Source organism: Diabrotica virgifera, chromosome 6 (assembly GCF_917563875.1).
Source record: "Diabrotica virgifera virgifera chromosome 6, PGI_DIABVI_V3a".
NCBI classification, from domain to species: Eukaryota; Metazoa; Arthropoda; class Insecta; order Coleoptera; family Chrysomelidae; genus Diabrotica; species Diabrotica virgifera.
In genome coordinates this window covers 198,047,504-198,072,028 of record NC_065448.1, presented here as the reverse complement: position 1 = coordinate 198,072,028, position 24,525 = coordinate 198,047,504, and the positions used below count along the sequence as shown (strand labels likewise).

At 33.7% G+C, this 24,525-nt stretch overlaps 2 protein-coding genes across 3 annotated transcripts in view; one reads left to right on the top strand and one right to left on the bottom strand.

The window, feature by feature from the left end:
* Positions 1-24,525, bottom strand: part of LOC126887114 (GATOR complex protein WDR59) — a 321,890-nt gene that overhangs the window by 214,755 nt on the left and 82,610 nt on the right. The window lies entirely within an intron of this gene.
* Positions 1-24,525, top strand: part of LOC126887117 (Y+L amino acid transporter 2) — a 124,164-nt gene that overhangs the window by 71,888 nt on the left and 27,751 nt on the right. Inside the window, exons 2-3 of the mRNA XM_050654468.1 lie at positions 15,501-15,730; positions 19,546-19,805. Coding sequence (XP_050510425.1) covers positions 15,501-15,730; positions 19,546-19,805 — 490 coding nt within the window. The remainder of the gene's footprint in view (positions 1-15,500; positions 15,731-19,545; positions 19,806-24,525) is intronic.

Below are 24,525 nucleotides of genomic sequence, written 5' to 3'. Positions count from 1 at the left end.
TCTCAGGATTGGGATATCTGAAACAAAAAACTCGCACTGCATTTGGAAAAGGAAGGTTTCTTACGTGACAATTTACCACAATTTTACGAAAAAATAAAAAATAAATATTTTTAACCATGAAAAACTGAAGAAAAACGGGCGATTTTTTCACAACATTTTTTAAAATTTGCGTAAAATCTTTTTTTTGCGGAATTTTTCACTAACGGTGGTAAATTGTCACGTAAGAAACCTTCCTTTTTCAAATGCCGTACGATTTTTTTGTTTCAGAGATCCCAATCCTGAGATTAACTGTCCGCCATCGCAACTACTTTTTTTCGAAGCCTCGACTTTGGCGCCCTCTACAATATTAGTATACCTGTATAAATGGAAAAAGATATATTTTTTGTATTCTCTAAGAGTTGGATATTAATATGTAAAAAGTTTCATGTTCATTTTTAATAAAGGTTCTGAGAAAAAAAATGTTGAAAAAATGCTTATTTTTGGTCTTCTAAAGTGTACAAGTACCTTAATAGGGTGCAAAAAATTGATCAAATCGCGTTTATTGCAATAAGTGGTTAATAATTAAAAAACGGCCCCGAACCCTTGGCAGGAAACAGGTAGGTTTTTTTCCTATAGCTCTACAATAACTAAAAACGTTGTCGGATAACTGGATTATTTAAAGTCCTGAACACATTATTTCCATGGAGTAAGAACGATGTGTTTCAAATCAAACACAATAAAAATTAGTCGTGATTGTGTATGTAAAAAGGTAAAGTCGTGATTGTGTATGTTGTTTCACTGTTATCAAAAACTGATTACGTTTCATCGCAATAGAGGAAAACAAACCGCACAAGTATCCACTCCTATCGGCCCAAAAATCTTTAAAAAATAATCAAGGACGCTTTAAGGGGAAGGTATGGTTTGAAATCAACATTTCAAACACATTTTTGTGGTTTTTTTTAAACTATGGTACACTTATTTCATTTTTAAATTAAATGAGCATATTAAGTCACAGAATATCCAAATTGAAACATTGAAAAATAAGCCAACACTGCATTTTGCGGTGGACATCAGAACTCGTCACTGAATTATGTGACACAAAAAATTCAAAGAGATTTTATTAGTTTATGAGTTTCTCGAGGTAACGCTGTCGAGTTTTATTGTTTTTAACGATTTTTGGGTTCATGGTATCACTCGGAAGTAAAAAAAACGAAATTCTTTGTAACAAAAGGGTGAAAATCAACATATTTATTATATCTAAACAAAAAATAAGCATAAAAACAAATATCTCAAAAGCACGAAATGTCTAAAAAAATCTATGCAAAATTTCAGGTGGATCGGTCGAGTAGTTTTTTAGTTACAATGTCCACCACATTCGAAAAAGTAGTTTTGAGAAAAACGCGTTTAAAGTTTTGACAACTGCACCTTCATCTTCGTATTTATCAAATCGTAAAGAAATGCACATCCGAATGTTTTTTGACTCAGGAGTAATCTATAAAAGAGAAGGTGAACAGTAGTTGTGGACAGGGTAGCCGAGAGGGATGAGCGGGCCCCGGTAACAAGTGAAAAGCGGGCCCCCCGCAAAAAGTGAAGAGCGAAAAAAATTGTTTAATTTTTATAACAAATAAAATTATCAATAATAAATAAATAATGAGAAACATTTCAAATAAAAAATAAATTTTATTAAATTTTGATTATTATACAGTATGGTGCAAATGAAAGGAATAAATTCGGTATTTCGTAAACCGGCGACTTTAAGGAAAAATTCCGAAACAGGTCGATTTTTATTATTAAATTATTATATTTTGTCATATATGTCATACTGGTGGCGTTATCCAACTGGGCGTGATGACGTAATCGATTATTTTTTTTAAATAAGAATAGGGATCGTGTGCTAGCTCATTTGAAAGGTTATTCAATTCTCTATTCAGTAATATAAACACTAACATAATTATTTATAGAGGGTGTAAAAAATAAAATTTTAAATTAAATTATTTTACAAAACAAAGAAGAATGTATGTAATTTATTTTATTAAAAATACATTTTACTGCTGTCAGAAATCAGACAGCAATTTTTATATTACAAGTAAACATTGCTTTTCGCTTAAATTAAATGTTCAAGCTTCCAAGAGGCAGGTGGCTGGCGGGAGCTGGCTTGAACATTGAATTTAATCGAAAAGCAATGTTTATTTCTGAAATAAACATTTTTTCTGTTTTCGGGCAACAGTCAAATGTATTTTGAGTTAAATAAATTACATACATTCTCTTTTTTTGTTAAATAATTGAATTAAAATTATTTTTTGGACGCCCTGTACAAGTAATCATGTAAATACTTATACTACTGAATGGAGAATTGAGTGACCTTTCAAATGAGCTAGCACACGACCCCTATTCCTATATAAAAAATCATCGGTTACGTCATCACGCCTAGACGGATGACGTCACTAGTATGACATATATGCCAAAATATTATAATTTAAAAATAAAAATCGACCTTTTTCGGGATTTTTTCATAAAGTTGCCTTTATTCCTTTTATTCCTTTCATTAGCACCATACTGTATATTAGAGAATAAAGAAAATTTTTAAAATACAGGTGCTTTTCGAGTTTTATGATTGGCAAAGATGTCTATAATTTTCGAAAAATCGCATGATTTTACCAATCATTATCAATGCACAAAGTTGCTAGGCCAGTTAACCGATCCTATTTCATTGTAGATCTCATAGCATTTTTAATACGAGAAAGACAACTAAAGAATCTTTCCTCTTCAGCGGGTTAAATTGCTTAATTGCTTAAGAATCTTTCCTCTTCAGCGGGTTAAATTGCTTAATTGCTTAAACAATCTATAACAATATTAACTATTTCACAGCGAAATATTTCGTCGGGCTCAAAATTATCAGTCGCGTTACTACTAGGCCCAGGCAAATCATCAATAAATCTGGCAAGCTTCTTGCGCCGTTATTTAATCCGGTCAACTTAGACATCAAAATGCTTGGCAAATAACAAAAATTGCCGGAGAGCCAAATTTTGGTGGAGAGCTAGGGTATACCATAACAAATAAAGTTTAAAAAGTCCCCATCGATCCCATGTGTGCGTCAAAAGTTAATCGGGGTCAAAGGTCAAAATTTGAGATTTTTTGGATTTTTTTCGAAAACGGTAAGTTTTATCAAAAAAAAACCTCTAACCAAAGTTGTAGATCTTAACATTCTCTACAAAAATTGTCCTCGCAATTTTTTTCCTAAGAGTTACCATTCCTGAGATATCGCGATTTTAAAAGTTACTTTATACATTATATGCACATATAAGCCACGTATATACATATGTGGCCCTTAAGACAAGTATAAATGCCTATTTGTGTCTCTTTTATATAGTATATTATATTATACTATTCTGAAAATATTTCTTCAAAAGGTAATCAGTCCCAAACTGAATTTCCTCTATCCACGTGGCCTTGAAAAACATTTGGCTATACCATTGTTTAAAAAAGAACAAATTGTCTATTATAGGCAATGGCTATTGAGTATGAATTAGCTCCTTACCCCTTATCACTTTTCGATGCATCTGGAATGCGCAAAACAACAAAGTCAGCAATTTATGATTGCTTTGAATCAGTCAATCCTGAGGTTGATCGTAGAAACGCTACTTACATTATTGATGGAGGGTACCTACTACATCACGTTGTGTGGGATCGAGAAGAAACCTTTAGCGTTATTTTTGATAAATATGTTCAGTATCTACGCAGACATTACGGGCTTACAGTGACAGTGGTATTTGACGGCTACAATGACTCGACAAAGAATATTAAAGCTGCAGAACAACGTCGTCGAACTACAAAAACATCATCGGGTTCCGAGATTATCTTTGATGAAAATATAACAGTTCCAGCGAATCAACAACAATTTTTCGCCAACATTAATAATAAATCTCGTTTCATTTCCATGTTAACTGACAAATTAACAGCTGCGAATATTGAAGTGAAACAAGCTAAAAATGACGCAGATGTCCTTATAATTGAAACAGCAATTGAAAAATTTAAGGCAACAAACACAACAATTGTAGTTGGTGAAGATGTTGATTTGTTGGTACTGATTACTGCAAGGACTCCAGTAGATAAAGTTATTTATTTTCTGAAACCTGGAAGGGCTCAACGGCGAACAGAGATATATTCATCGAATAGTTTATCGGCTTATCCCAAATGCCAAAAGTACATTTTATTTTTACATGCGATAACCGGCTGCGACACTACGTCCGCAATGTACAGAAGGGGCAAAACGTCAGTACTTAAATTATTCGAAAAAAAAAAGATTTGACTGACTGCTGTAAAGTTTTTACAGAACTTGATTCTACACCGCAAACAATAATTACGGAAGGAATTCGCTTTCTTCTTGCGGTTTATGGAGCTCCAAAAAAAATATTTGTCTTGATAAATACCGATACTTTTGTAAAAAATACGCGAAACAAGAAACAAGTACAACTATCATGTCTTCCTCCAACATCAGCATCTGCTTTTCAACATTTGTATCGAGTATATTATCAAGTTCAAACATGGCTAGGCAATGAACTGAATCCAGAAGACTGGGGTTGGAAATTAATAGATAATACTCTGGAACCGATTAAAACCTTACTCCCACCTGTTCCAAAAAAACTCCTTAACACTATTTTTTGCAATTGCAAAAAAGGTTGTAGTGCCAAATGTGGATGTAAAAAAGTCGGGTTGCTGTGTTCTCTGGTGTGTACCAACTGCCAAGGTCAGTCTTGCTCAAATGTCCAGTTTAGTACAACAGATGAAGACTCCTGTGATTTTAATGAAGAGACCAATGACTCAGTCACATTTGAACAATTTTTGAACATCCAGCAAGAGGAAGAGGAAGAAGATGAAATCGACGAAGACTTGACTGTTGAAGTAGACTTTCAAGAATATGAATCTGATTAAAATATCTAAAGAAATCAAAACAATAGTTAACCTAATAATAATCAATAGCAATATCAATAATCAATATCAATAATAAGGTAATATCTAGAACTTGACCGGTATTGTTTCCTTAAATTATCCTAAAATTGTCAAAACAGTTAGTGGAGTAGGTCTACAGGGGAAACCACGGTAAAAAAACGCGCCGAGTACACTACCTCACAGGTGGTGTGGAAACGTGTGCATATCATGTATAATGTGACTCTTTGAATCGCGATATCTCAGGAATGGCAACTCTTAGGAAAAAAATAGTAAGGACTATTTTTGTAGAGAATTTTAAGATCTACAACTTTGGTTTAAGGTTTTTTTTTTGATAAAACTTACCGTTTTCGAAAAAAATCCAAAAAATCTCAAATTTTGACCTTTGACCCCGAATAACTTTTGACGCACACATGGGATCGATGGGGACTTTTTAAACTTTATTTGTTATGGTATACCCTAGCTCTCCACCAAAATTTGGCTCTCCGGCAATTTTTGTTATTTGAAATGTCTATATAGACCGGGTTATATTAGAATAAAACAATAAAATATATTTCAAAATAGAGGTAAAGCTCATATAAAGTATAGCCGAGTGTTAATTAAACGCATTATGAACATAAAGTGAAGAGTAAAAAAACTGGAAAAATTACGTCTTTGGTCTGGTCGACGCCGGGCCCCTTACATCAGCGGTCCCCGGTAAAATGTACCTGGTATACCCCCCTCACGGTGGGCCTGGTTGTGGAACGTTTCTCACTACGCTCAAGCGTGCAGGCGCGAAACCGAGGAAAAGCGAATTGATGGTAGGGATATTCAACATGCTGTATCTCTGGTAATTTTATTCCGATCAATTTAAAATTTTCAGATAGTACCTATAGGGCTTTTCATCGATTGTCATTTGTTTCGAGCTTCTGTCATGTGTTACATGATATTAATATATCTACGTCATACGTCTTTGGTTTGTGTCATTGGCATATATCAGTAACGTATGACGTTGATATATTAATGTTATGTGACACATGACAGAAGCTCGAAACAAATAACTGTGAATGAAAAGCCCTATTCTTGAAATTATGCACTCTTATTAAAAAAAAATATTTCAAACCATACATCCCCCCTTAACACTCAAATAATAGTCATTTAGTGGTAACCTGTAAAGGGTAATAAAGTAGTTACCACTTGAAGCTTCTTGAATAGATTTATTTTTCAGCCATACAACAGCGGATTTTTCAGTAACATGTTAAACCGTGTTACTCGTAATACATCATTAGTCCTTATCCAATTTTTTTCATTTAATGCCTTTTATCGGTAAAACCACAAGCGATAAGAACTGCATTTAAAATTATAATTTTTATGATTATATGTTATTTATAGTTTACAGTACCTAACCTTAAGTAGTATTTGTATTTTCAACAATCTTGGTTTTACCGTCTTCTTAGCAATTGAGTTTTTTTATATGGGATTTAATGTAAAAAATCATGTTATTTAATATTTATTCTGTTCCTGGATTTAAATTTTAAGCATAAATTATAGCTGATAGAATGTAAAATGAAATCTAGTTTACATAATCTTCCTCTCTGTTTCTCCAAATAAGTTTTTTATTAACAACCACATTATTTTAACAACCACATAACCAGAATGGGGGAGACACGTGTGGTCAAAATAGCACGAGATAAATCACCAATCGGCAGAAGAAGTATCGGCCGATCGCGCAAAAGATGGAGTGACAACCTTCCATAGAGGTATCAATCCGCCAATGAACAAGCAGAATTGCTTATAAAGAGGAAGAAGAAGAAGTTTTTTATTTAGTACCATTTTTGTCATCCCTTTTTTCCTATTATTTTCATTTGATTTATACATTGTTTTTATCCCTTTATTGGTGTTTCATCCTTCTGCGGTATTTATAACCCGGTATACATATAAATCTAATTAGCAATTATATTACCTTTTCTTGCAAGCAGTTAAAAAAATACAGAAAGGTTGGACCAGATGATACTTTTGGGGAAGTGTGAACAACATTAGTAGGGACAAGAACAAGTTGGCTAAGGCCGCACCTACATTGGATCCTTTTTTCTCCGATCAGATCAGATCCGACGTCGGATTAAAAAATAAACCCATAGTATTAAATGGCGGTGCCTACATTGGATCTGTTTTTCTCCGATCCGATCAGATCAGATCCGATATCGGCCGACGTCGGGAGTAGCTTCTCCTATTTTCATCGAGAAGTGTTTAGTTTCATTCCGGTTTTTGCATATAAGTAATATTTTTATCACAAATTGAGCAGTAATAAACTTCGGTTCTCTTTGTAAGGTTTTATCCAAAATTATTTTGGCAATTTCAAAGACACGTAGTACCCGTTAGAATTTGATAAACAAAGTGAAATTATTGACCGTTCCAATAAAACTATTTACCTAGAGGGACAGAATAGGAAACAATAATTGTTTCCTATTCTGTGCTAGAGGTATTAAATTTTATACCTATAAATAAAGATATTTTGTAACCCTTATATTCAAGACACATTAAAAAATATCTATCTTGTAGAGACACATATTACAAAATTAAATATTAAGATTTGGAAGCTATTTATTGTTGATTTATTTCATGAAATAGTTAAAACAAAAAATTAAATTACTTCTATGCAAAAACCGGAATGAAACTAAACACTTCTCGATGAAAATAGGAGAAGCTACTCCCGACGTCGGCCGATATCGGATCTGATCTGATCTGATCGGATCGGAGAAAAACGGATCCAATAGGGCCTTTCATTCACAGTCATCTGTTTCGAGCTTCTGTCATATCTCGTATAATCCGTGTATATTAATATCATACACAGATTATACAACATATGACAGAAGCTCGAAACAAATAACAATCAATGACTGTCAATGATCTGATCTGATCGGATCGGAGGGGCTTTTCATCGACTGTCAATTGTTTCGAGCTTCTGTCATGTCACATAATATTAATATATCTACGTCATACGTCTTTCGTTTGTATTATTGTAGATACCAATAACGTATGACGTAGATATATTAATATTATGTGACACATGACAGAAGCTCGAAACAAATGACTGTGAATGAAAAGCCCTATGTAGGTGCGGCCTAACAAGTTTATTTAACAGAATTATGGAAGTGTGACAAATGCCAAACGAATGGAGAAGCGGTATATTAGTACTTGTTTACAGAAACAAAGGGACATATACAACAATGTACAAAGTACAGGGCCATAAAACTACTTAGTCACACCATGAAAATATGGGAGAGAGTAATTGGTATACGGATACGGTAAGAAACCGACTTATCCGATAATCAGTTTAGCTTAATGTAAGGCAGATCAATAACAGATGCAATTTTTATTATAAGACAGTTGATGGAAAAATGCAGGAATAAAGAAATCAACGCTCATATGTTATTCATTGATCTTAAGAAAGCATATGGCACAGTTCCTTGTGAGATTCTCTGTTAGGCAATCAATAAGAAAAGTGTCACCGGTAAATATGATTTGAACGGGGAAATGATTGTGAAAAGTAGTCGTTTTTAATACCTAGGACCGGTATTACATATCTAATAATGAGGAAATAAAAGTAAAAGATGGTTTTGCTTGCTTTCTATTCAGAGAGATGCACAATAGCTAGACAGCTGTTTCTGCCATTGCAGGCTTCCTCAACAGCGCTAGCGTGCACATCTCTGAACCTAAAAGCAGCCAGTCCATCTATTTAAGGGAAATTTCAAAGATCATTGAAATCCCCATTGGGACGCAATCCAGCGACATCTCTTAAACAAACTGAAAAGACTCAGATGCAGAATTCACCATTATAATAAAAATAAAATGGTAAACAGTTATTTAAATCTGAAACTTTTCTTGTTGAAAGTTCCTTCTGGTACATCCTTAATCTTCGACTTTTACAATTTATGAGACAGCAGACGACGAACATAGAAAACAAAAAGGACTCTACTATATGCAGTCACATTCCGTTTTCGTTCGTCTAGGAAAAGGACAGAAAGAAACTTCCTAGTACTCAAATCTGAGTAAAGATAGAAAAGTAAAAGATGGTTTTGCTTGCTTTCGATTCAGAGGGATTCACTATCGCTGGACAGCTGTTTCTGCCATTGCAGGCTTCCTTAACAGCGCTAGCGTGCTAGATGGGCTCAGGGCCCCCGTAACCGGGCGTGCAATGCGTGCAGCGCACGTGGGCGTAACCCCAAAGGGGCGCCAAACCAAAGGTTTGGTAAATAAGAAATATTTATTTTAAATGAGATAATTATTTTTTATATACAATTTTAATTATTTCATGAACAGCTAGAGAAATCTCAAAAATCAAATATTGTGTTATTACTGAAAAAATAATTATTCCCGTCCTGAAGTGTTGAACTTACTCCGTCAAAAATATATTACATTTTGTTGTTCCTTCCTAATTTTTTTCTTTGAAGTAGATTGAATTACGCTTGGCATACCATCCAATCGATTTTATGTTGTAAACTAAAGCGACACTCAAAATAGTCAAATAAACATCAAATCACACTCCCTGACGAGTAGAAACATAAATTATTAACACCCATAAAACACAACTTAGCAGTTTTACTCCAACAAAAACACAACTTGCAGGATCAACAAAACTTCACTATAAAGTGAATCTTTTACTCGAGGTTATGATAATTATTACCCTTAAGAAAACAAATACTCTATGAATTACGATTATTTATTTGACTTGAGTATCTTTTCCCTTCTCGTCTATGCGTTTATTAGGCATAACATTTACTGGTGGTTTACTGCAGTGAAAGGTTTAAAATTTTATTTTATGTTGGTGTTAATAATTACCTACGACTATTATTGCAATATCCGTTGGGCTTGTTCTGCCCTGATTTTAAACTTTTGTTTTCGTGTAAAAAATATTGGACAATCTTTTTTATTTGTTGTTATTTTAAGTGGTGTGGAAATTAAATTAATTGTGAAAATGGTAAGTAATATAATCATTGCATAGAATACTAATAATTCATTTTTAGTTATAATCGGGTTTCCTCTAATAAAATCCACAATTTACAATTTATTTTGAAAAATAAAGAAAATAATTAAGACATTGCGTCTGCGTAACGAACCATATGGGAAACTTTTTTTTTTATTAATTTTACGGAAAAAAATGTATTCTTCATAAATTGCTTTGCATAGTTAAAAAGTAAAATTCAACCAAATATAAAATTGTGTCAATCTTATGAGTATCAAAAATATGAATTTCGATCAAGAGTAGGTACTTTATATTTCACAATATCGAAAATTATTATTATGAAAAGTTGTTTGGAATTAATTTAAAAACTATGTTTTAATATGCAATTACGTCCTTTTAATTGAATTTTTTTTCTCAAATTACAGATACCCAACCAACGCCCTTTTCATTTATTACGAATAATGCGATAACTCTTTTATTGTTATTGATTAATTAATTAATAATAATAAAATAGTTGTCACATTATTTCTAAAAACGAAAAGGGCGTTGTTGAAAAGTACAATTATTAATGTACGATAAAAAGTTCTTTCTAAAAAGCTTTGCATGGTCTAAAATCTAAGATGCAACCATCAAATCCTATCAAATTTTTTCAATTTTATATGATATATATGTAAAAAAATATGAGTTTCGATCAAAAGTAAAGTGACTTTCTAGATCACAATATATTTCAACTAGTAGGATATAATTGCATATAGAAACATAGTTTTTAATGCTGAACAACTTTTCAATATTGTGAAAACTAAACGTACTTTGCTCTTGACCGAAATTCATATTTTTTGACATACCTCTTATAAGATTCATAAAATTTGATATTTAATGGTTGCATTCTGAGTTCTAGACAATGTAGAACTTTTTATGAAGAATAACTTTTTCTCGTAAAATTAATAATAAAACAGTTTTCCATATGGTTCCTAGATATGTAGACACCCTGTATAAAATTGGTTTGAAAACTTTGAAATGACAAAATATGATTGTTTATTTACTTAAATGTATATTTTTAATTTAATATGCAGGGTGCTTCATTAATGTTACAAAAAATTTAAGGGAAAAGGCGCAAAATGTCGCCCCTCAAAATTTTCAATGTGTTTTAAATGTACCTATTCATTTTTTTCGAATCCTGAGAAAACTAATAAGTATTTTAAAAAAATTTAAACGCAGAATGAAAGATAACGTTATTGCCGAGGGCCGACAGTCCCTTAAAATAAATAAAAAGTTTCTTTTGAATTAAATATTTGCAATTATTAAAAATCACACTAAATTTTCTCTTTTATTTTCACCCCTGTAACTTATTAAAATAAACATTATAGAAGTTTTCAGGGACTTTCGGCTTCAGTAATAATGTAGTCTTTCATTCTGGGTTTAAATTTTTCAAAAATATTTATTAGTTTTATACATATTATACATATTATAGTACATTTAAAGGGCGCTAAAATATGTCTCGCACGCGGGCGCCAATCAGCCTTGCGGGGGCCCTGGATGGGCTGGCTGGTTTCGATTCAGAGGTGCGCACGCTAGCGCTGTTGAGGAAGCCTGCAATGGCAGAAACAGCTGTCCAGCGATTGTGCATCCCTCTGAATCGAAAGCAAGCAAAACCATCTTTTACTTTTCTATCTTTACTCAGATTTGAGTACTAGGAAGTTTCTTTCTGTCCTTTTCCTAGACGAATGAAAACGGAATGTGACTGCATATAGTAGAGTCCTTTCTGTTTTCTATATTCGTCGTCTGCTGTCTTATAAATTGTAAAAGTCGCAGATTAAGGATGTACCAGAAAGAACTTTCAACAAGAAAAGTTTCAGATTTAAATAACTATTTACCATTTTAATTTTTATTATAATGGTGAATTCTGCATCTGAGACTTTTCAGTTTGTTTAATGAGGAAATAGATGGCGATGCATGCAGTAAAATTAGATTTTGATGGATGAAGTAGAAGGAAGCAAGTGTTGTGTTATGTGACAGAAAAATTCCATTTAGACTGAATAGAACATTCTATAAAACAGCAATAAGACCAGCTATGGCGTACGGACCTGAATGATAAGCAGTTAAAAGGAAAGAAGCATCGAATGCATGTGGCGGAAATGAAAATGCTTATATGGATAAGTGGAATGACAAAAACAGATAAAATTGATAATAAGTGTATTAGGGGAAGTCTAGGACGACCAACAATTGATGCTACAATGAGAGAGTATGGGTTAAGATGGTTTGTTCATGTTCAACGTCGAACATTTCGGGTTCCAGGAAGGAGTAGTAGTGTAATATCAAAGAAGAGCTGGGTGGATGCTTAGAAAGGACATATCGGGTAAAACGGCTTGATATTGGTATGACCCGAGATAGAAAGATAGAAACTTATTGAGAAATGTGAGCATGTGAAACATATGAAAACTAGGGAAGCCGACCCTGCGTAGGGATAAAGGCAAGAAGAATGATGAGTATTCATCTTTTCTATCGTCCTAATTATTTCTTTTCCTTTTCAGAATTTTACAATTTGCCCTTCTCCTTCTTCTTCTTCTTCTTCAAATGCAAATCCACTAATGGATGTTAGCGATCACATTTTCCATTAACTCTGTTTCTTGCAATGTGTATCAGAGTTTGTATGTCGTTAATCCCTGTCCATTGCATTACGTTTCGGATCCAGGACATTTTCTTGCGTCCTATTCCTCTCTTTCCTTCAATTTTACCCTGGATTATAAGTTGAAGGGACTGGTATTTTGCGCTTCGCATGATGTGACCCAAATACGCCGTTTTTCTTTTCTTGATGTTTTCGAAAAGCTGGCGTTCTTGGTTGATTCTTTTAAGGACATCTACATTTGTTACTTTTGCCGTTCATGGTATCTTTACGGCGATAAAGCCACATTTCGAAGGGTTCTAATCTGTTTATATCCCTCGTTTTGAGTGTCCAACCCTCTACGTCATATAGCAGCACCGACCACACGTAGCATTTAGTAAACCTTAGTCTCAGTGTAAGATAGAACTCTGAAAAGGTCAGTACCTTCCTGAATTTTACAAAAGCTTGTCGAGCTTGCTCAATGCGACATTTGACTTCCCTGTCCGATGCCCAGTCTTTAAAAAGCCACGTTCCCAGGTATTTAAATTTGCTCACTCTTTCAATGGACTTAGAATTCAGTGTTATGGTGGAGTTTTCAAATGCATCCGAGTTTCTGGAGATGATCATGAATTTGGTCTTTTTGGTATTAATCTCTAATCCCATTCGCTTACTGTATTCTCCGATTATAGTGACATGTTAAAGATCTGCTATGTTGTCACAAATTAAGACAGCATCATCAGCATATCGTATGTTGTTGATCAATACTCCATTCACTTTGATTCCCATCTCTGCATCTTCCAAAGACTCTTGAAATATGGCTTCCGAATAAATGTTAAATAAAAGAGGGGAGCGCAGACATCCCTGCCGAACACCCCTTCTGATATGTATGGGTTTGGATATAGAATTGTCTATTTTTAATTGTGCTGCCTGATACCAGTACAAGTTTCCAATGCATCTTATGTCTTTTTGGTCTATATCAAGCTTCTTGAGGATCTGCATTAACTTGTGATGTTGGACACTATCAAACGCTTTCTCGTAATCTAAAAAGCACAGGAATACGTCCTTCCTCTGATCGTAACAATTTTGGACCAACACCTGTGTTGCAACTATTGTTTCTCTTGTTCCTAAACCTTGCGTAAACCCAAACTGAGAATCACTGTTGTCCCATTCACATTTTGCCCTTCTGTGATTTTTATTCCAAGTATGTAAATTATTGTATAGAAGATTCTATTGTATAGTATCAAAAGTAAATTAAAAATCCAAATAGCTTATAATAATTATGCAGAACTAACGTTTTCAGACTTATCAGTCCATCTTCAGTGAAATTTGAAGTACTTGCGCTAAAACGCAAAATCAAACAGTGGCTGTAGCCCGATCAGGGAATACAAAATTTTACGAAAACCTCCAAAAAAAGAAAGGAAGGATGAAAATTTGGGAATAGGTAGTTGAAGTTGTCTATTATTATATAAGAAAAAGTTTACAATTCTGCATCCCCTCCATTTAACAAAAATTGGGAAATACGGGGTGAAAAATATTTTCTCAGGGGTGAAATTTTTCTCGTTCAAAATAAGTCCCGAATTGGATAAAATGACTAATTCTAAGCAACTTTTGTTCTATAGAGTTTTTTCACTAAGTCAATACTTTTCGAGTTATTTGCGAGTGAATATGTTCATTTTTAACAAAAAAACATGTTTTGGACGGTTTTCGCATATAACTCAAAAAGTAAGTATTCTAGCGAAAAAATATTCTTAGTAAAAATTAACTTATAAAAAATTGAAAAAATTGGTGTATGCGTGTGGTCTGCAGATCCAGTAGAAGCAGAGTTGTAGCTAATGAAAAGTACGTTCTTCTTCGTCAAATTCCAAATCGAATATTTTAATGTGAAATAACCCAAAAACGGAGCACTTTTCGGGGAAAATTCATTACAAATTTTTTAAACTCGTGATTAGTTACTCGTTCAAGCCATTTTAACTACAGCTTTTTCAAAAATAAGCACTTTGAACCGACGAAACTTACAGATCATATAAATAATACATAATCAAAGTAACTTATGAAGTGTTAATGATAAAATTTATTTGTGATGCTAATTAGGGGGTGATTTTCGTGATTTTTTTACCAAAGAATAAAAGGGACCAACAATTTTGAGCGTAACTCACTTACTTTTAATGTTACAAGTTTTTTTTTTAAATAAAAATAAACCTTTTTTAAACACTTTAAAAAAGTTAAAATGAATTTTCCCCGAAAAGTCTCCGTTTTTGGGTTATTTCACATTGAAATATCGATTTGGAATTTGACGAAGAACCTACTTTTCATTAGCTACAACTCTGCTTCTACTGGGTCTACATACCTCGTGCATACACCATATTTTTTTTAAATTTTTTATAAGCTATATTTTTGCTAAGAATATTTTTTTCGCTAAAATACTTCCTTTTTGAGTTATCTCCGAAAAACAGTCCAAAAACATGTTTTTTTTTGTTAAAAATGAATATATTCACTCGCAAATAACTCGAGAAAAGTATTGACTTGAAAAAACTCTAGGAATAAAAGTTGTTTAGAAGTAGTAATTTTATCTAATTCCGGTCTTATTTTGAATGTATATTTTTCACCTTCGAGAGGGGGATATTCCCCTCTTTTTATTATTTTTAGGGAGGGGGGTATTTTACAAAAATGGAGGGGATGTAGAATTGTAAACTTTTTTCTTACATAATAATAGACAATTAATTTCAACTGCCTATTTCCAAATTTTCATCAATCCTTTATTTTTTTTGGGGTCAGATTGTTCTTTGGTCGGGCTATTGGGTTTAAATTGTTGATTACATACGTAAAGGTACAACTATCCGGGGACTGCATGTGTTCCTTCTCGAAATAGAAATTTCATCTGTATTGGACAGCAATAGTCTACCAACTGCCTAGGCCTAGAGTAATAAATTTATAATTACATTGACCAAAATCTCTGAAATTGTATTATTTTCTATTATGTTGTACGCAATTTGTGTCTTTATTTTAATAACACAAACAATATTTTTATAGGTACTATGATACCAAAATCTGGAGGAGATTATGCTTACATCAAAGAAGCTTTCGGGTCCCTTCCGTCATTTTTATACCTTTGGGTAGCACTATTTGTTTTGGTGCCTGTAGGAAACGCTATAACGGCAATCACGTTTGCCCAATACATCGTACAACCATTGTGGGGCACTTGTCCAGCGCCGTATGAAGCTGTGCGACTGATAGCTGCAGCTACTATTTGTATTTTAACGGTGAGTATATTTTTGTAGTTGTATGTGTGGTGTGCTATTTTCCTGGTTCGCACAGATTAGAAACACGTTATGTTCAGATTCTTAATACATAATTGATAATAATTTGAATTGAAATATTAAAAATCTGGTTTTCTTGTCGGATTCACCTGGATCTTCGGTATATCTTTAACATAGTGGCTTCTCATTTTAAATTAATAGATTTATACATTACGCTTACGCATTACGCTTTTGCGACCGATTTTTTCCATAACTATAGTATTTTCACTTGAAAGAAGTGTAGTTTGTCCACACAAGGGACGCGTGACGCGTGATCAATTCATTAGGTCTGTTCGTAGAACGATCAGCAATCGTTTCCAACTATCAGACGCATGCGTGTTCGTAGTCTACGATCTCTAACTGGTAACTGCGCAGCGCTAACTGGTAACTGCGCATGCGTCTGATGATTGGCAGCGGTTGCTGATCGTTTGGATCGTACTACGAACAAACCTATTATTAACACTCTCTAGAGGTGCTGAAGAGGTATCTACCTGTTACAAAATCACGAATACTGTAACTGATGATATATACAGTTCAAGTTGATTCTCAGTTAGAGTTGACTATTCCTAGTTCGAGTCAACTCCAACTAAACTGAGCAGTAAGAGTTGATTTGAAAAATTGATACTAGTTGAAAAAACTCTTCATAACACCCTTTGTTAGTAAAAGTAGATCGCGGGAAAAATAGAATCAATTCTTACTAGTTTGAGTTGACTATTCTTGGATCGATTCAGTAAATGTAGATTATACGAGTATAATCTCACGTGTTTTTTTGATGAGTGTGCGTCTCTTTGTTTTGACCGTTTCAACTACTTATCACGATTTGAACATCAGTAAGATTTAATTTTTAGACTCGGTTGTTTGTGTGAATCAGCTCTTACTAAATGGCATTGAGAAGAGTATACTTTTCTAGTAGTTGTAGTTTACTTTTACTAGTAAATGTTGAATAAAAATCTTCATTTTATATTTAAAATCTATTTTTACTAAAACCAGCCGTTTGAGTTAACTCAAACTAGGAGAAGTCAACTCCAACTGGATAATCAACTTGAACTGTAAAGTAACATATATAAAAGCGTAACAAAAGTAACAAGGGGGTACTCACAAGTAACGACAATCAGCAACTCTCTTTACGTGTTTTGTACATGTACTTTCGTGTTAACCATTGACGTGTTAACAAACTACATTCCTTTGAAGTGAATATACTATAGACATAGACAAGTGTTCCTACCATTTGCCATTTCTTTCAGCCGAGGCCATCAGCTAGTAATTGGTGCTATAAGTGAGCAACTCTGTGAGTTTACACCTTTCTAAATAATTCGAATAATTTCCTTATCGCTTTTTTTCAACGTTTGAATGGTAGTACGCAATATGCCATTCGCCTTGGATTTTATAGTGATTGTAAGAAAAATGGAATAAGAAGAATAAACATGGGACAACGAATAATTAAAAAGAACAAAAATGTTCATATGCAGAAATATAATAGAAATATTTCATTCATATTTACTCTATCTTCTTTGTGAACTAATTTTCTCCAATCGTCACTAGTCAGAGACGAAAATGTCACATAGCCTCTAAAAATCATCCGAACCAGCTTTGACATGAAGTTTCGATTTTGAGTTTTGGCAACAAATTGCCGATGGAGGTCGGCAATTATCATAGCTAGTCGGGTTAGAGACGGCTGCTCTGAGAAGTTCATTTGATGTACATCCGTACCATTCTCTCAGGTGGCACAGCCACGATATTCTGCGTCTCACTATGCGTTTCCTTGAATCGTTCCTGAGTAATCAATTGCAGCAAGTTGTATTCTCTCCACATGTAATATATGTCCGAGATATTCTAATTTTCTTGTTTTGATGGTATTTAAGACTTCCATTTTTATTTCATTGATGCCGCATTCAAGGTCCAAGCTTCCATTCCATCAAACAAAATCGAGACAACGTAGCACCTAGCCAACCTAACTCATCCTAACTTCAAATCTCTTGTGCAGAGCACTTTTCTCATTTTGTTAAAAGGGCCTAGCCGGGTAAGATAATAATGAAAAATGCCCCCAACTCGATTCGAATTCTATATAGGTCACCGTTTAGCACATAAATATAGAGAAACTCACTTTCTGAAATTTTTAGCCCCCTAGGTGGTCACGTGACCCACCTAGAGCCTAATTAGGCTTTTTATGTTTTTATTTTTTATCTCAGCCGCATCGAGAGCTAGCGAAAAACTTGAAATAAAAAAGTTGTAAGTTGTATCTTGAAAATGGATGACATTACAAACATTTTTTATTAGGCAAACCCCGATTATTTTTCAGTTTTTTACCTATCCTAGTGACGCATGACGGTGTTACCTTTTTTAAACACCCTTTATAAAATTGTATCAAAAAGCAAAAAAATGCTGTTTTTTATCTTTAAAAGTACGTCTCACTAATTTTAAAAATCTGAAAAAATTCAGGGTGAAACATTATGCAAAAATACACGTTATAAATTTTTTTCGTAAGAACGAATGTCTTGTCATTTTTTTATATTCATTTAAAATTTTAAAATCGTCCTAAAATTTGAATATCCCGCCAAAAAAAATTTTTTTTCGAGCAGAACTTTTTGAAATTTACAACTTTTCTATTTAAAGTTTTTCGCTAGCTCTCGCTGCGGCTGAGATAAAAAATAAAAACATAAAAAGCCTAATTAGGCTCTAGGTGGGTCACGTGACCACCTAGGGGGCTAAAAATTTCAGAAAGTGAGTTTCTCTATATGTGCTAAACTGTGACCTATATGGAGTTCGAATCGAGTTGGGGGAATTTTTTATCATCTTACCCGGCTAGGGCCTTCTAGCCTTTTCTATTCTGATTTTGATTTCCTGGAAGTAATGTTTTTATTTGTGGAGTTGATCATTGTTCCAAGAAATGCATATTGATCCACTCGTTCGACATTGGTTCTGTTTAAGAAAAGATTCTCGTTATTTATTTGAGTTTTCAATATTCTCATATATTGTGTCTTCTTGACGTTTATTGTTACACCGTGTTCTTTTCCATACTCCGCTATTCTGGACACCAGCCACTGAAGATCCTCAATTTTTTCAGCTAATATGACAGCTGCAACAAATATGACGCATTTTAAATATGCCTAAAAAACGCTGAATTTAAACTTAGTTTTAAAAGCTGAATTAGTTTTAAATGTTTTAGATCGTTTGTAACGTAAAATTTAAATTCGGCGTTTTTTAGCCAATACTCAAAATTTAAATTTCATGTTATAGATTTTGAAGATTATTAACAGCTTTATAGAAACTAGTTTCATTTGTGGCAAAAACCAAAAAATGCATAAGAAAACTGCACTCTTCAACGTTGAAACGAATTTTGATTTTTGTCGATAGGACACTCAGATCAAAAGATATCGAATTTTTACCGTCGAGCTGATACAAATTTTATTTAAAAAACTGATTTCGCGCGCGTAACTGACGTTCAAAATCGCCGGTCGTTTCAAGCGTTATTTGTGAGAAGGATTCATTTCACACAAAAAGTGTTAATAGACATTTTTGTTAAAAAATTACCTCAAGATAAATCGATGTTTTCCGTTTCCTACCCCCTACGAAAGGGGGAGGCTTAGGGGAAGCTCAGTGTACGAGTGGAAAACTTTTATGCACCTTTTTTGGTGTCCCAAAATTGATATTTTCTGCAAAATCCAGATTGTTCGTATGATTTTTAGAGGTCAAATTTTTGGCGACTGGACTAATTGATTTTTAAACTTAATAAGTTATCATAAAAAGATTATTTAAATATTTCTTCTTTACTTTTGCAGGCCATTAATTGCTATAATGTTAAATGGGTAACACGGGTCCAAGGAATATTCACAGCCACGAAAATGTTCGCACTTGGAATTATTGTGATTGCTGGAATCTACTATGCTTGTACGGGCCATGTGGAACATTTTCAAAGGCCTATGCAAGGATCGAATTGGGATCCAGGCCATATTGCGCTGGCCTTCTATTCAGGATTGTTTTCCTATTCCGGTTACAATTATTTAAACTACGTTACGGAGGAACTTAAGGATCCTTACAAGTATGTATACTAGATGTAGTATTAATTTTATTTTTTTTTTCAATCAGTTATCACAAAAAAGTTTATAGTGAACTAAGCTAAGTGTACTAAGAATATGGATCTCCATTTGTCTCACACGAAATTGTTTTAAATGAAGTAAAGAAACACAGACTTACTCACAATCATTTAATTTACTTCGACGACCGGTTTCGACCTCTACAATATACAGATCATCTTCAGGTCGGCGTTACAAGTGATTAAATGCTACAATTAAAGAAAGCCAGAGTTAGAATATTGTCTGGTTGTATCAAAATGCAAATAGAAAGCCAAAAATTTTGAAAGGTGTGTAACTGTTGACATTTCAGAACAACAAACTGATACATACGTATGTACACATATGAGAAACAGGTACTCATAAGCACGCATACGCACATAGATGTATGCGGTTTATGACTATTTGTTAAATTAAGTTAAATTTTAAAAAAATTTAAAAACCCTTATAATTTTGATCTACTTATATGCCGTTACAAGGGATGCTTTGTAAGTTCATCGATAACATGTTTAAACGTCCAGATTATGCGAATAGGATAGCTAGGTGAGGGACTGGGTAAGCGGACATGCTTCGTAGGTCAAAACACAGTGAATTGGAATGGATCCTGAAGGCAGATGTGTGATGTGAAACAGAGACAAAGAGTCTTTCTCATTACTAATACATCTGTGTCTGTGCCTGTCTCTGTTTCACATCACACATCTGCCTTCAGGAAACACAAGTCTGTGTTTCTTTACTTCATTTAAAATGAACTCACATATGCAACCCATTCAACAATTGTTTTAAAATTCGGACCACTCCAATAAGACCAATACATTACTTTTGAATATTTATGTTAAATGTATAATTGTGAGCGTTCAATATTTGAAGAGAGGATGTGTCTGAAATGTTGCGGATTATTATACTTTTGTTTTTTTTTATATGGAGTTTCATTATGTGTCGGAAAATTCAAAATCTGCAATTTAAACAGCAAAACAAACAGTAATTTAAAAAGCAACTGCCACTTCATAATAAATCGCAACGTTGTTATCATAGTAAGGAAATCAAGACAGACTGTATTATCAAACAGCTATTAAAAAGATAACAGGAATCAGAAATAGTTATTTTTCTAACTAGTGCGGAAAGTCTTTTCCGCACGCGATTGCAGTTTGCCGAAAAGAGACTTTCCGATACCTGTTATGCAGTAACGAATGGTGTATATCAATACAGGATTTCAATACAGGTGTATATCAAACCAGTTCAGGTTCATAAATGATGCAGAGACGGCAATAACAACATATACGCATGTCTGGTTCATTACCAGAAAGCTTTTGATCGAGTACAGAACGCCAAGATGATGCAAATACTAAAAGAAGCAGCCATTAACAACCAAATTAAGCAGGCATTAACAACCAAAAAACAATTAGAAACCTTTACTGGAATTAGACCGCAAATCTCACAGTTGAAGGTGAACACACCGAATATGTAAAAATCATGCATGGAGTGAGGCAAGCCTGTATTTTATCTCATCTAATCTTCAATTTGTACTCTTAAAGAATATTCATCGAAGCTTTGCCCGAAATTGAAAAAAGCATTCTAAAATTCTAAAAAACTAAACGGGTACCGGCTAAACTACATTAGTTCCTGTTTCAATTTGGGATTTTTTAATTTTTTTTTTGCTTCTCGAATGGCTTCGGAAATATCATCATCAAATTCTGACATAACTAATTCTATTTCATTGCAGTGTTCAAAGTAAAAAAACTGCTTCGAGCCAGGTTCCCCACCTTGTAATTACTGGTTTAGGTGGCAAAGGGACACCGGGAAGTCTTTCTTTATATATTTGCACCCTCAACGGAGCCTTTACAAAAACTTTTTTCATAAAATTTATAAAATTATTTACCAACGGAAACAGATTTCTTATTTCTTCAGCAATTCTATTTACCCTGTGGGCTACACAAGTGCAATGAATTAAATTAGGATAAAAAATATTTAAATTAACAGCAGCTTTTAACATATATGCCGGAGCATCTGAAAGCATTAAAACTATTTTATTCACTGGTATAGGGTTGGGTAAAAAGAGGTTTGTTAAACTATCTTGTATAAATCGACTTATTGTTAAATTGTTTGTTTTTTCCAATTCTTTAACGGTAACTAAATAAGGTTTTCTCGCAAAGTTTTCGTTCAAAATTCCAATCATTAAATTAGCTATATACCTGCCGCATACATCTGCCGTTTCATCCACGATAATATACAAAAAATTGCCCTCTAACTACCGCTTAATTTTTGAAATACATTCCACATAACATTTTTCCACAGTATGTTTTCTCAATGTACTCTCGTCCGGTAAGGATTTATTAAGATATTTTTCGAAAAAGCATTTAAAACTAGTGTTATTAACTTTATATAGAGGAATGTTGGATGCAATCATCATCTGGCATAAATCAAATTTAAATGCGTCTTCCTTTTTTTGAACTGCTTAAACTATCCCGCAGAGATATTTGGGCTAACTTAGAGGAATTTAATTTTTCCAAATTACGTTTATGAAGTGGGGTTCCACAATGCTGGTCAATAAAGTACTTTTTTCTACTTGAAATCTGAGAATTTAAAAAAAAAATAAAATTTGTGACTAAACTCTGATACAGTAACCGACTGTACAACTGATAATAAACTAATAAAGCTTAGGGATTTCAAAATAGTTAACCCTCAAGTCTCGACCAGGTACATTTTCCTAGAAATCTGTTATATAAACAAACCATTGATATTTTATTATTGACCCAAAATTTTATTACAGAATGGTTTAGTAATAGAATAATATCATGGGTAGTACCATGAAATTTTAAAAAAGGCACAAATAGGCGGAATTTACGAAAAAAGGCAAAAAGTGCAAAAAACAATTATAATAGGCAAAAAGGATTTTGCCTATAATCCGAGCTTTAGTTATTATACATATGAATCCTATTGATAAAATCGGCATCACCGCGCTAAAAACTCTCATAATGACTGCATTGCATATGTTCCCTATACTGTAAAGTCAAGGTGGGACGGACTATAGAAGACCTAAAAGTCTTTATGAACAAAATCACGTATTACACTCAACAACATGGACTCAATATAACCGTAAAGAAGACAAAGCTTATAATAATTAGCAAGAAAAAGATAACAAAAGGTCAACCCTACAACAACCAAACCCCTGTAGAAATAGTGTCGCACTACAACTACATCGGCATCGTAATAAATGAAGAATGGTCCAACAACCAGGAGATAAGAGCGCACATCGGAAAACCTAGATCCACTTTCAACCGGATGCGGGCCTTATTCAAGAGCCACAAGCTCCCTCTTGGCATAAAAGTAAGACTGCTGCGATGCTACGTCTTTTCTGTTCTTTTTTATGATGTTGAATCGTGGACCTTCGTAGATTTTAAATCGGCTTATGATAGTATCCTAAGAAATAAATTGTATGAAGCCATGGAGGAATTCCACATCCCTGATAAACTGATAAGATTGGTTAAGGCTGCAATGCGTAAAGTTGTTTGCAAAGTCGAAATACAGGGCGAACAATCACAGGCGTTTGAAACGAATGTTGGGCTGCGACAGGGAGATGCACTGGCGTGTCTCCTCTTCAACGTAGCTCTGGAAAAGGCGGTCAGAGATGCCCAAATAGACAACAGAGGAAATATTTTTAATAAATTATCCCAAATTTTGGCATATGCGGATGACGTGGACCTAGTTGCCCGCACAACACGCAAACTAGAAGAAATGTATAGAGTCCTTTTCATGAGCATTTTTCAGTGCGTCACAAATGATAGAAAAAAAGGTAAGTCCGTGATAATACACATTTATGACATTCATTCTAACATGACATTTTAGTTAAATCTGACAGTTGTCACATTTTATTTTCAATTTGGCATAAAAACAAATCAATTGTGTTTATTGCATTTATAAAATGGTATTTTTTTTATTTGTATAGTCTTATAAATTATACAGATTATATTCGTAGATATATTATATAATTCGTAAATAATTTTTTCTTCGATTATAGCGCCATCTATCGACAACTAGAATAACTAGAATAAATGTTATAAAAATGTCTGTAATCACAGACGTGCCTTTTTTCTATCACATACAATTTAATGCGTTAGAAAGAAATCGAAAAACTGTGACGCATTGAAAAATGCTCATGAAAAGGACTCTACCACCTTCTCAAATGTTTCAAAAAATATGGGCCTGAAAGTAAACGAGAAGAAAACTCGTTCATAAACTCGTAATCAACACCCAACAATAGAGCCAGAAACATCGGTCACCAATTCACTGTTGATAACTCTACCTTTGAAGTGGTGGACAAATTCACATACTTAGGCTCCCTGATCACCAAGGAGAACGTCATGACTAGTGCTGCCAGGTCCGATTTGTTTTTAATCGGTACATAAGCAAAAACAAATCGGGATTTAGGGTTGTAGATCGGGACAAATAAACAAAAATAGCCCAGTAGTAAATAAAAGTCTCTAGCATTAAAACTAAGCGAGTTACGCTCAAAATAAAGTTCGTTCCTTTTTTTGGTAAAAAAAAATCGTGAAAATCTCCCCCTATTTAGCACCGTAAATAAAATTAATCGTTAGCGCTTTACCATTTACTTTATATGTCGTGTATTGTTTATACGATCTGTAAGGTTTACCGTTTGGGAGTGCTTAGTTTTGAAAACAATTGGTTTTATAG